The 13,575-nt window shown below is 43.3% G+C and overlaps 1 protein-coding gene across 1 annotated transcript in view; it reads right to left on the reverse strand.

Annotated features, from left to right (window-relative positions):
• CACNA1I (calcium voltage-gated channel subunit alpha1 I) overlaps positions 1 to 13,575 on the reverse strand; it is a 2,078,868-nt gene that overhangs the window by 1,529,487 nt on the left and 535,806 nt on the right. Inside the window, 1 exon segment of the mRNA XM_040359583.1 lies at positions 223 to 538. Within this exon segment, the coding sequence (XP_040215517.1) occupies positions 223 to 538 (316 nt within the window).

Raw genomic sequence — 13,575 nt, forward strand, 5'->3', positions numbered from 1 at the left:
CTGCAATTTAAATGTGTAATAATTATTGATCTCTTTAACTAATACAACCCTTCTCTCTTTTCCAATGTAACTGTTATTAAATATTTAAAATTTTGAAATGTTCCATCACTTTAAATAATTATGTTGCCTACTTCACTCTCTAAATCTCTTTGTTCATAGGGAGTTTTGTCCAAACCGGTAACTCATCAGGATTTACCAATATAAAATTAAAATGTTACGTACCTGGAAAATTACTATCCAAGCATATCCGATGTTATCAAAATTGATGGCACCCTTATGAGGGTTCGTGTTGCTGGTACGACAGACATTATAGTACTGATTCCAGTTGACACACATGCCACTGACATTGAACTCCTGATGGATGGAGTTGTAATAATAATAGTCTTCCTTATCCAGACAGCATTTGTGACCCCGATCCCTTAGAGATGGGATCTCATGGCATCCCATGATTCCATTATCACCAGATAAAGAACAGATAAATGGCATCTCGTCATCTTCTTCAGGCTGGTAATAAGGTGGCAATATTATGTCACCTTGTCTGGTAAGAAAGAAAATATATAATTAGTTTTATTAAGAAAAAGCAGCCAGCAAAATAAACCAGTATCTTAAATTAATCAAAAACAAATCTGCGCCAGAATAAAACTCAAAAAGCTGCTAAACACTGTGTTTATGATACATAAAAACACAACAAATATAAAACAAAAATAGTGCAGCGCTGTGATGGTAGTAAAAAATGTCTAATAATTGTATATAAAAGTCCTAAAGTCCAATCAAAATGATAGTCCCACAACCGTTGTGATAGGTAGGAGATCCTGAAGTAGACCCAGTGACACCTCTCACACTCAAATCCTGCTTACCAGATCTCACGTGACTCTCTGTTAAAGTGGTCAACACGCTCCTTTGTGTATACTGGCTCACCATCCACAGTGGTAAGGGAAGATCAACATCAGATAAAACCAGAGAGTGCTTCCATGAGGCGTAATCGACTTCAGTAAAGTTGTGGCATTAAAGATATAAGATTGTCAACATAGCGCGATACAGTATAAACTACAAATTTATTAAGACAATTGTGGGTGCACTCATACGCACACCACCACGCATGTGCGGTCACGAGTCGGCCATTTTAACTTCCGGATTTTGAGGACTTTAACCAATAGTAAATTGACGTCCAGGAAGTGGTTTTGTTATCCTGACTGGACGTCTATTGATGTCCTGCAGGATAACAGCTGCCGTGCACCCAGGGGGGACCGCATTGCGGCGATCGGTGGTGCGGTGTGTCAGTCTGACACACTGCTACACCGATCTCAGCAAAAAGCCTCCGGCGGAGGCTCTTTACCACGTGATCAGCCGTGTCCAATCACGGCTGATCACAATGTAAACAGGAAGAGCCGCTGTTTGGCTTTTCCTCACTCGCGTCTGACAGACACGAGTAGAGGAGAGCCTATCGGCTGCTCTCCTGACAGGGGGGGGTATGTGCTGAAAGTTTATCAGCGCAGCCCCCCCTCGGGTCACCGCACAGGACGGCCAGCATGCCGCCCAGGACCACCAGGGATGGGCATCCACACTGGACCACCAGGTATGCCCCTAGACCACCAGGGAATGCCAATCTGTGCCAAGGCAGCTGCCAATCAATGCCCAGGCAGCTGCCAACCAGTGCCCACTTAAAATCCCTGCCAGTGCCCACCCAAAATCCGTAGAAAATGCCACCAGGGATACCCATCAGTGCTGCATAACAGTGCCCATTGGTGCCCAGCAGTGCCGCCTATCAGTGCCCAACAGTGCCGCCTATCAATGCCACCCATAAGTACCCACCATTGCAGCCTTTCAGTGCCCATCAGTGTTGCCTATCAGTGCCAGTGCCCACCAGTGCCACCCATGAGTGCCCATCAGTGCCGCCTATCAATGCCCAGTGCTCCATATCATTGCCACCCATAAGTACCCACCATTGCAGCCTTTCAGTGCCCATCAGTGTTGCCTATCAGTGCCAGTGCCCACCAGTGCCACCCATGAGTGCCCATCAGTGCCGCCTATCAATGCCCAGTGCTGCATATCATTGCCACCCATAAGTACCCACCATTGCAGCCTTTCAGTGCCCATCAGTGTTGCCTATCAGTGCCAGTGCCCACCAGTGCCGCCTATCAATGCCCAGTGCTGCATATCATTGCCACCTAACAGTGCCGCCCATCAGTGCCTTTCAGTGCCGCATATCAGTGCCCATCAATGCCGCCTATCAGTGCCTTATCAGTGCCACCTTATCAGTGCCCATCAGTGAAGGAGAAAATATACTTATTTACAAAATGTTATAACAGAAAAAAAAGAAAATCATATTTTTTTCAAAATTTTCTGTCTTTTTTTATTTGTATAGCAAAAATTAAAAACCCCAGAGGCAATCAAATACCACCAAAAGAAAGCTCTATTTGTGGGAACAAAATTATAAAAATTCTGTTTGGGTACAGTGTAGCGCGCAATTGTCATTTAAACAGCGACAGCGCAGAAAGTTGAAAATTGGCTTGGGCAGGAAGGGGCGTAATTGCCTGGTATTGAAGTGGTTAAGCATTTGACAGGCCAACCAATGCCTGTAAGAAGTGTCAGTTGGTGGAATCTTATGCCGCGTACACACGATCAGTCCATCCGATGAGAACGGACCGATGGACCGTTTTCATCGGTTAACCGATGAAGCTGACTGATGGTCCGTCGCGCCTACACACCATCAGTTAAAAAATCGATCGTGTCAGAACGCAGTGACGTAAAACACAACGACGTGCTGAAAAAATTTGAAAAAGTTCAATGAAGCATGCGTCGACTTGATTCTGAGCATGCATGGATTTTTAACCGATGGTTGTGCCTACTAACGATCGTTTTTTTCTAGGGCTGGGGAAATTAAAGATTTATTCCTTGATTAATCTTTAATTCTTTTGATCGATCAAAATTCTTTTGATCGATCAAAATTCTTGACGTCACCGGACAGCCTGGACAGTGAGACTTACCCTGCTGGATGCGAGCAAACTGCACCCATTGGATTGAGGTACCTTTGCATCTGTGGAGCAGGAGGATGCATCAGGCTCCATCAGGGGAAGGGGGAAAAAATAACCATTGTTTTCCTGCCCTAAGCAGTTTTGTGCAGACACTTTTGTGTATCGACAACATCTGTTCCGTGCGAAAGACTGTTCAGTTCTTCAGGGTATATTGTCAATAAAATGCGATCATGTCTGCTTCCAGAAAATGTAAACACTCTGGTATGTCTGTGTGACTGGCTAAAGTGATGCCTACTTGCCTACTATAAAGTGACTGACAGTCAATATACTAGATATGTTTTATAATTAAAGTTAAAGTAACTTTCTACATTTTTCTTAAAGTTTAATAAGAAAAAAATACTTACGCCAGTGCTACAGTTTGAATTTAAAACGCATTTGTGTGAACTGTGAAGTTAAGTCATGGATTGTGGAAACTAACTAGTGTTGGGTGATTGTATATAGTGTATACCACATTTACCACTGACTAATGCAGAGTTGCAATGCAAGGAGATCAGATAAAAGTAGTTGAATCTGTATGTGCGTTATAATTAATCAAAATTAGTCGATTAATCGATTAAAAAAAAAATCGATTAATCTAACACGAAAATTTTAATTAGTAACAGCTCTAGTTTTTTCCCATCGGTTAGGAATCCATCGGTTAAATTTAAAACAAGTTGGCTTTTTTTTTTACCAAAAAGGATTCACTGGCGCTCTATGGGTTAACACTATAGTCCAATATAATATTTAAGACCCTCGTATGGGCTGTAAACGATCCGTGCTGCAGAAATCCAGGTACCTAGAAGCACCACCAAAATACAGTTACAACAAAAAGGAATTCTGCGCTCATAAAGGTTTACCATTCTAATTCCACATAATGTTTGTGAGGAATAACATTCAGTAGATCTCAGTTTGTTCGGAAGAACCAGTTCTTTATGTAGAAAAGATAAACAAATGTATACAGCACAACGCAAAAAAATGTTCCCAGTGCCTGCATGAAAACACACACAATCTTTCAGGGCTTCAAGGGTTAAAATTTTGCAATTTTGTTTCCAGCTGCATTCATAGAAAACAACCGTGCTGATTGTAATTGGAGTACATTACCCAGGACGTCACTATGGCGTTTGATGTCACTTCCTAGTTAATATCTGGCATCTGGGCTCCTGTACACTCTCCTGTATGTGTCCAAACGTGCTCCAGCCTCAGTGTTTGCAGCTGCTAGGAGCGCAGCACAGAGATGACAGCCATGGAGAGACAATCTTCCTGTTGGAACGTGCTGACAAGCAGGCAGAGAAAAGTTCAGCCGAATGTTAGGCGCCCTCCAGTGGACAAAGTGCAAATTGCATTGAGGAAAAAAAAATTAAGTTGTAAATGGCGATTATAAATGAAAATCTTTTCTTGATATTACTGACTTAGGTCTTCCAAAATAAAAGAGGGGTTTTGAAACAGTCCCAGACTACGCGTTTCGCCCTATCCAGGGCTTTGTCACAGTTCAGTAATATCAAGAAAAGATTTTCATTTATAATCGCCATTTACAACTTAATTTTTTTTTCCTCAATGCAATTTGCACTTTGTCCACTGGAGGGCGCCTAACATTCGGCTGAACTTTTCTCTGCCTGCTTGTCAGCACGTTCCAACAGGAAGATTGTCTCTCCATGGCTGTCATCTCTGTGCTGCGCTCCTAGCAGCTGCAAACACTGAGGCTGGAGCACGTTTGGACACATACAGGAGAGTGTACAGGAGCCCAGATGCCAGATATTAACTAGGAAGTGACATCAAACGCCATAGTGACGTCCTGGGTAATGTACTCCAATTACAATCAGCACGGTTGTTTTCTATGAATGCAGCTGGAAACAAAATTGCAAAATTTTAACCCTTGAAGCCCTGAAAGATTGTGTGTGTTTTCATGCAGGCACTGGGAACATTTTTTTGCGTTGTGCTGTATACATTTGTTTATCTTTTCTACATAAAGAACTGGTTCTTCCGAACAAACTGAGATCTACTGAATGTTATTCCTCACAAACATTATGCCACGGACGGCGCATGCGCCGTTCAGAAAAAACGTCAATTACGTCGGGTCAAGTAAAATTAACATAAAACACGCCCACATCTTTAACATTTGAATTCCGCGCCCTTACGCCGGCAGATTTACGCTACGCCGCCGTAACTTTAGAGGCAAGTGCTTTGTGAATACAGCACTTGCCTCTCAAAGTTGCGGCGGCGTAGTGTTAATACGATACGCTACGCCGGACTAAAATTACGATCCGCTACGTGGATCTGGCCCCATGTGTTTTTATGTGTTTTTCCTGTGACATGCATAGGACAGCTCATTGATGTTAATGGGCTGCCCAACACGTGACAAACCCAGCAAATTAACTCATTGAGCATTTTGGCGTGTTGTAATTTGCATGTTTTTTTTCATGCGTTTTGTCACATTTGTCACACTTTTTTTGTGTGCGGCAAGATGCGCGTTTGCTTCTTTGTAACAATTAACAACTCCAGCCCCAAAATGCTTTTCCCCCTTCATGACCAGGCAGGTTTTTGCTATTTAACACTGCGCTAATTAAATTGGAAAATGCGCGGTCATGCAACGCTGTACCTAAACTAAATTTACAATTTTTTTTGACACAAATAGAGATTTATTTTGGTGGTATTTGATCCCTGCTGGGTTTTTTATTTTATGCCATTTTTTGTATTTATATTTACCTTTTGCACAGATTAATTTAGAATATTGAAGCTGAATTTTCTTATTTATTGTTAGCAATTTTACAGTGTATGATTACTTTATTTTATTTAAATTGATGAGATCACATTTTGGGCCCTACATATACTTAAGCCATACATAGGTATTTGAGATTTTACTAACTACTCACTGGGAAGCCCTGGAAAAAAACCTGAAAAATTGGGGAATTTATTTTTATTTTTTTCAAAGCCATTTTTTTTGTGAAAAAAAAAAAAAGAATTGTGGAATATGTTCTTTTATAATAAGTAATATATCTATGACATGGTATTCAAACTATATAACATGAAGACCTTAATGAAAGATTTCTTTATGTAAAGTCTTAACCACTTTAAGACCAGGCCTATTTTTCAAGCACATTTTTTTTTTTTTTACTTAGAACCCCCAAACATTATATATATTTTTTTTTCTAACACCCTAGAGAATAAAATGGCGGTCGTTGCAATACTTTTTGCCACACCGCATTTGCGCATTGGTCTTACAAGCATACTTTAAAAAAAATACACTTTTTTTTTATAAAAAAATAAGACAAACAGTAAAGTTAGCCCAGTTTGTTTTTATACTGTGAAAGATGATGTTACGCTGAGTAAATTGATACCCTTCAAAGTTGCACCCGCTCGTGAAAAGGCAAAAAGCTTTTACCCTTAAAAATCCCCATAAAAGTGGCGTTTAAAAAATTCTATAGGTTGCATGTTTTGAGTTACAGATGGGAATTATTGCTCTCACTATAACGATCGCAGTGATACCACACATGTGTGGTGTGAACACCGTTTTCATATGCAGGCGCTACTCACATATGCGCTCGCTTCTTCACGCGAGCTCGGTGGGACGGGGCGCTTTTGAAAAAAACATTTTTCCTTTTACCATTTATTTTTACACTGTTTTTTTTTTAAAATTGTGGTGTCACTTTTATTCCTATTACAAGGAATGTAAACATCCCTTGTAATAGAAAAAAGCATGACAGGACCTCTTTAATATGAGATCTGAGGTCAAAATGACCTCAGATCTCATATTTACACTAAAATGCAATAAAAAATAAATAAAAATAAAAATGTTGCTTTAGGAGCTATGGGCGGAAGTTTCAAAGTCATTGGTATGGAGCCAGGTGGGGGCCAACTTCCCCTCACTCAGCTCCATACCACAGAGGACACTGCCGGCGTCTTCCGATAATCAGCGGAGGGCTCACTTCTGCCGCCGATAAAAGTGATCTTGCGGCGAATCCGCCGCAGAGACCACTTTTATTAAAAGCAGACCGCCCGCGGAAGAGGAGGATACCGGGTTATGGCAGCTAGCTGCTGCCATAACAACAATATTCCTCTTCAAAGTACCGCCGTATAATGATGGTGGGCGGTCCATAAGTGGTTAAATAGCTGCAAGTTCTCTCTGCTGAAGACAGGCCAATCCTGGAATACAATTCAAGTAACACTATACTTTTTAATGCAGTTCTCACACAAGAGAAATATGGAGGGGGCGTGGCCAGATGCAGGAGGGAGTTTGAGTGCTGGAGTGAGGGTGTGAGAGCCTCCACCTTCCCCACCCTATCTGGCTGAAAAATCATGCCGAGATAACGCATCCAAACCTGGATCTTTACCCCCCCGAAGTTGGGTCACTGAAACACCATTATGCACGCCAGGCAGGAAGATTCTTTGTCAGCTGGGCTGTCCAAGATTAACCTATGAACTTTATGCACACTATGCACTGCTTTACTGGGAGCTACAACGTGCTGCTGCTGCTGACTCTGGCTGGCTAGAACCCAGAAGCCCACAGGTACTGTGCTGGGAGGCGCTACGGCACTTAAATTTTCGCTCTGGCCGCTGGATGGCTTGACTGAGCCGAGGGGTGGTTCTGGGGCTAGAGGAGACCTGGAGGAGACCGGGAACGGACTTCACTGAGTGGAGGAACAAGGGGTACGCGGGGATACCCGAAACTACGGAGCCGCCCGAGATCCCGCGAAATCCCACGAGATCTCGTATACACGCGAGAGCGGGTCTCCTCGCTTTGTGTCTCTATACAACAGAGACCGAGAACTGTCCAAAAAACAATACTAAGTTGTGTACTGCATCAATTTATCAAGAAGCCCAAATACACACTGGGCCAGATTCACAAAAGGGATACGACGGCGTTTCTCCTGATACGCCGTCGTATCCCTGTTTCTATCTATGCGACTGATTCATAGAATCAGTTACGCATAGATATCCCTAAGATCCGACAGGTGTAATAGTTTTACACTGTCGGATCTTAGGATGCAGTACCGCGGCCACCGCTGGGGGGAGTTTGCGTCGTAAACCAGCGTCGGGTATGCAAATTAGGAGTTACGGCGGATCCACAATGGTTTTTCGCGTTCGCTACGTCGCCGCTAGTCTAGTTTCCCGTCGCAAAGTTAGTCGTTTTTTTTGGTGCCCTAACTTTAGTCAGCAAGTGTATTGTGGTCTAAAGTATGGCCGTCGTTCCCGCGTCGAAATTTTGCGTAATCTGTCCGGGAATACGGAAGTACGCTACGCGCGTCGCCGTTCAAAAAAATGATGTCACGGCGCGCAAAGCACGGCGGGAGTTAGGAAACGGAGCATGCGCAGTAGGTCCGGCGCGGGAGCGCGCCTAATTTAAATGGCACACGCCCATTTGAATTGGCCCGCCTTGCGCCGGAGGCCGCGGGCGTAGTTTTCATCGCAAGTGCTTGGTGAATCAGGCACTTGCGATGAAAAATTGCGGCGGTGTAACGTATCTAGGATACGTTCCGCCGCCGCGATTCTACGTGAACCTGGCCCACTGTTTCCAACTGTGCATGTAATCTATAACACATAGTGGAACTTAGGCCAGATTCACGTAGAATCGTGGCGGCGTAACGTATCCTAGATACGTTACACCGCCGCAATTTTTCATCGCAAGTGCCTGATTCACCAAGCACTTGCGATGAAAACTACGCCCGCGGCCTCCGGCGCAAGGCGGGCCAATTCAAATGGTCGTGTGCCATTTAAATTAGGCGCGCTCCCGCGCCGGACCTACTGCGCATGCTCCGTTTCCTAACTCCCGCCGTGCTTTGCGCGCCGTGACGTAATTTTTTTGAACGGCGACGCGCGTAGCGTACTTCCGTATTCCCGGACAGGTTACGCAAACGACGTTACATTTTGAATTTCAACGCGGGAACGACGGCCATACTTTAGACAGCAATACACTTGCTGACTAAAGTTAGGGCACCAAAAAAAATCCGTTGTGGATCCGCCGTAACTCCTAATTTGCATACCCGACGCTGGTTTACGACGCAAACTCCCCCCAGCGGCGGCCGCGGTACTGCATCCTAAGATCCCACAGTGTAAAACTATTACACCTGTCGGATCTTAGGGATATCTATGCGTAATCAGGAGAAACGCCGTCGTATCCCTTTTGTGAATCTGGCCCTTACTTATCAAAGACTCCAAAGTCAAACTTTTTTTTTTTTTTTTAACCAAGTCCCTCAAACACTCCATTTCATGCCTTTATAGTGTATTGATATAGTGCATTAAAGTAATAAAAGTCAGAATCAGATTCTGGCTACTATAACAAAAACTAATCTTAGCTTAACCACTTCAGCTCTGAAAGATTTACCCTCCTTCATGACCAGGCCATTTTTTGCGATATAGCACTGTGTTACTGGCGCTGAAGCGACGGTGTGCGTGGAAGTAATGGGGAGTACTGGGGGTGAGGTCCACTGCTCCCTGTGTCTAATTGGGACGTACAGCGGGCTGCACAATATACACCAGTGGGGAAAAAGCAATAATCAGCACCAATACTGCACCAATTTGGCAATACTGCGCCAATACTGTACCAATACAGCGCCCTGCATTACTGGCAGTACTGGCAGCTATCATTCATCCCTGAGTCTTAAAAATCATTCTCTAACAAGAGGAACTGTAGCAGAACTGTAGCAGATGAGGTGGTGTTCAGTCCCATATGACCAAAACAGCCCTGGAAGACCTGTTCACATGTGACATTGTTTACCCCATAAGCTATGGCTGGGATGCTTGCACTCACATTTTTGTGATGTACCTCCATTTAACCGCGGGCTAATAATAATCCACAGGCTAATAATTGCTTTACCCCCTTGTTTTTTGCCTTCATGATTTACTTGCAAATGGAAACGGCATGGCGGCAGGAGGTACTTGCCGTAAGCTATAAAGTACTGTGATATAGTACTGGTATTACATCAGGGTCAAACAACAGGAGTGGATACTATAGGGGCATTAAACGATAAGTGGGGACAGTAATATGCCCAAAAAGCGTGGAGAAGGAGAGGAGCAACCAGTCCAGCATTTTCCAGTCCAAGGAGGAACTCAAGGCTCCCGCCATACAAAGATTCAGGCAGTACAGCCACCACAGGAGGGGGTCAAGAACACCCGTTCTGCAAAAAGTCAGGCAGCGGCGGTAGCGGTGGCAAAACTGGAACGCTTTGCCTGAACCTCTCTATCACCAACAAAGGGGATCCACCCTCAGCAATTAGCTCAAGCAAGATCGTCAGTAGATCGGAAAAGTCAGGGCAGGGGGCAGGTATCGGCCAGCCCATCCGCTGCTGTGAAGCTCAACACGAAAACTGTGAGTACCAAAGGGGCAGGGGGAGGAAAAATCAACACTGTAACTACTGTAACTGCTGTATTACCCCCTGTTAAGACAGCTCAGACCAACATGGAGGGAGCCCCCACAGAAAGGGAGAAGGAGCCTACGTTGAGGGATTTGTTGCATGCTATTAATGCCTGTAGAGACTCAATAACTGGCCTGGATGCATAGCTTAAAGGCATTAAGAGCGAGCTCCTCTCAATGGGGGATAGGGTGAGTAAGACTGTGGAAAAAATTACTGTGTTGGAGGAGAGACTCAGTACAGTGGAAGATGATCTTTCTCCCCTTAAACAAATAATTACTGATATGAAGAAACAGATGTATATACACGCCGCAAGAATTGACGATTTAGAAAACAGAAATCGCAGAAACAACGTTAGGATAATAGGCATGCCTGAACAGAGTGAGGGAGCTAATGCAATAGCATTTTTGGAGGGATGGTTTAGGGAGGTCTTTGGGGCTACATCATTCTCACCATTTTTTGGTATTGAGAGAGACCATCGTACCCCTTTAAGCCTCAACCAGCAAATAAATATCCCAGGCCACTACTTATTAAAATGTTTAACTACATTGATAAATTGACTTTGCTTCGGAAGGCCAGAGAAAAGGGAGATATTTTTTTAATGAGACGAGAATCTCATTCTATCTATTTAGTAGGCTTTACTTCCTGGAAAAAGAGGGGAATCTGGTTCTTTTCACAGCTATACGAGGGTAAGGTACTGAAAACTTACGAGCAGCTGTGTAGAGAATACCAATTAGCCCCACGGGGCTTCTATCAGTATCTCCAGCTCCGGCATTCTCTACAGAAACAACAACAAACACGGTCACTGGTGGTAACTTCACCGTCACCTTTGATGATGGCGGTTCTGCAAGCAGAAGCTCGGAGAGGACTGATAACAAAAATATATGAGGGATTGTTAGCAACAATTCAGAGTCATGCCTCCCTTAGAAGCCGCAGGAAGTGGGTGGAAGACATTGGGGAGATAGACGGAGACCAGTGGGAGAGGGCGCTTGAATCTGTCCCGGTGGTATCCGTCTCTGCGTCGCACAAATTGTCGCAACTCTTTATCCTACACAGGGCTTACAGAACAGCGCCACAACTACATAGATGGAGAAGAAGGGATACTCCTATGTGCCCAAAGTGTAAAGTTCAGCAGGGGGATTTCATACACTTGATTTGGAGATGCCCAAAGCTTCACAGGTACTGGGAGGAAGTATCACAGTGTATTACTAGAGTGGCACAGGTACCAGTTCCATTGGATCCCCTAGTATACTTGTTAGGGGCCCTTGACCCTGGAGAGTATGCAAAAGGAAAGTACTATATGGTAACAAGACTGCTGTATTTGGCAAGAAAACTCATCGCACTTTATTGGATGGCCCCGGGGGTCCCCACAGGGAAACAATGGATTGCATATGTCAACTCCCTGTTGGGTAGAGAACACCTGGCCTACAAACAAAGGAAAGCAGAGGGTAAATTTGAGGAGATTTGGTATTCCTGGTTGAGAGATGCGAGTGTTGCACCACCAAAACTGGTGATGGATAGATGTTCTATGTAGAGTGTAGAGGAGGGGGGGGGGGGGGTATATAAAAATATAGAGAAGTACATTGGAATATTATAGGAATGTAAAAATGTTGTATAATGTATGTCAATTGAAATGCAACGGATGCCGAATAGGCATATTTATGTATGAAATAAGAAAATAAAAAATAAAAATAAAGTGGATTGAAAACAAGAGAACATTTACATTTCTGCCACTAGGGGGCACTGCATGGGGAAATGATCCAGTTTAGTGTGCTTGTGAGCTCCATCTTGTACCTCCTACAGATGGGTGATTGTTGGGATAGAGTAGCCAGGTTCTGACCTCAAGCCTTAATTGACAGGTAAGAGGGTAAATGTGTCTGAAAAATGATTCCTATTAATGTTCTCCACCATCACAGCATAATGTTTACCTATAGTCTGGTCAGTAAATTGATTTATTTGTTCCTCCTCTCAGTAAAATGGTGAGACTAACATCTACAGTGTGGAAAAAATTTCATAGAGCAATTTCTGATTAGAGTAAAGATGCAGTTTGAAAATATTATGAGAAGAAATATTTTTCTTCCTTGCAAGACATTAAAGGAGAAGTTCAGCCTACGCTTGTTTAGCTGGGCTTCTCCTATGGGTAACAGGAGTGCAAATCGTTTTTCACTCTAGTAGTGTTTTCAGCAGACAGAAATCAGTCCAGGCACTGTGTCATTGCAACAATAAAGTCTGGATCGGCCAGGTGCCTAGTAGGGATGGACCGAACAGACCCCTGTTTGGTTCAGACCCGAATGTTCGAACACTCGCCAAAAGTTCGGACCCGAATAACAAACCCCATTAAAGTGAATGGGACCAGAACATCAAATATTAAAAGTGTCCATTTTGAAGGCTTAAATGCAGGTAATTGGGCATACAATAGTTATAGGGGTCTGGGCCCTGCCCTGGGAGACATGTATCAATAAAAAAAAAAGTTTGAGAAAAACTTAATTTTTAACCCCTTCCATACAGGGCATTTTCACCCCCTTCCTGCCCAGACCAATTTTTAGTTTTCAGCGCTGTTGCACTTTGAATGACAATTGCGTGGTCATGCAACACTGTACCCAAACAAAATCTTTATGTTTTTCCCCCCCACAAATAGAGCTTTCGTTTGGTGGTATTTGATCATCTCTGCGGTTTTTATTTTTTGCGCTATAAACAAAAGAAGACCGACAATTAAAAAAAAAAAAACACAATATTTTTTACTTTTTTATTTAATAAATATCACCATTTTTAAAAAAAAATACATTTTTTTCCTCAGTTTAGGCCGATACGTATTCTACATATTTTTGGTAAAAAAAAAAATCGCAATAATCGTATATTGATTGGTTTGCGCAAAAGTTATAGCGTCTACAAAATAGGTGAAAGATTTATGACATTTTTATTTTATAATTTTTTTTACTAGTATTGGCGGCGATTTGTGATTTTTTACTGTGACCGTGACATTGCGGCGAACACATCGGACACTTTTGACACGTTTTTGGGACCATTCACATTTATACAGCGATTAATGCTATAAATATGCACTGACTACTGTGTAAATGTGACTGGCAGGGAAGGGGTTAACCACTAGGGGGCGCTGGAGTGGTTAATATGTTCCCTAAGGTGTGTTCTAACTGTAGAAGGGAGGGGACTCTCAAGGGGAGGAGACCGATGTGTGTTCCTCTGTACTGGGAACA

Source organism: Rana temporaria, chromosome 7 (genome assembly GCF_905171775.1).
Source record: "Rana temporaria chromosome 7, aRanTem1.1, whole genome shotgun sequence".
Classification (NCBI taxonomy): domain Eukaryota; kingdom Metazoa; phylum Chordata; class Amphibia; order Anura; family Ranidae; genus Rana; species Rana temporaria.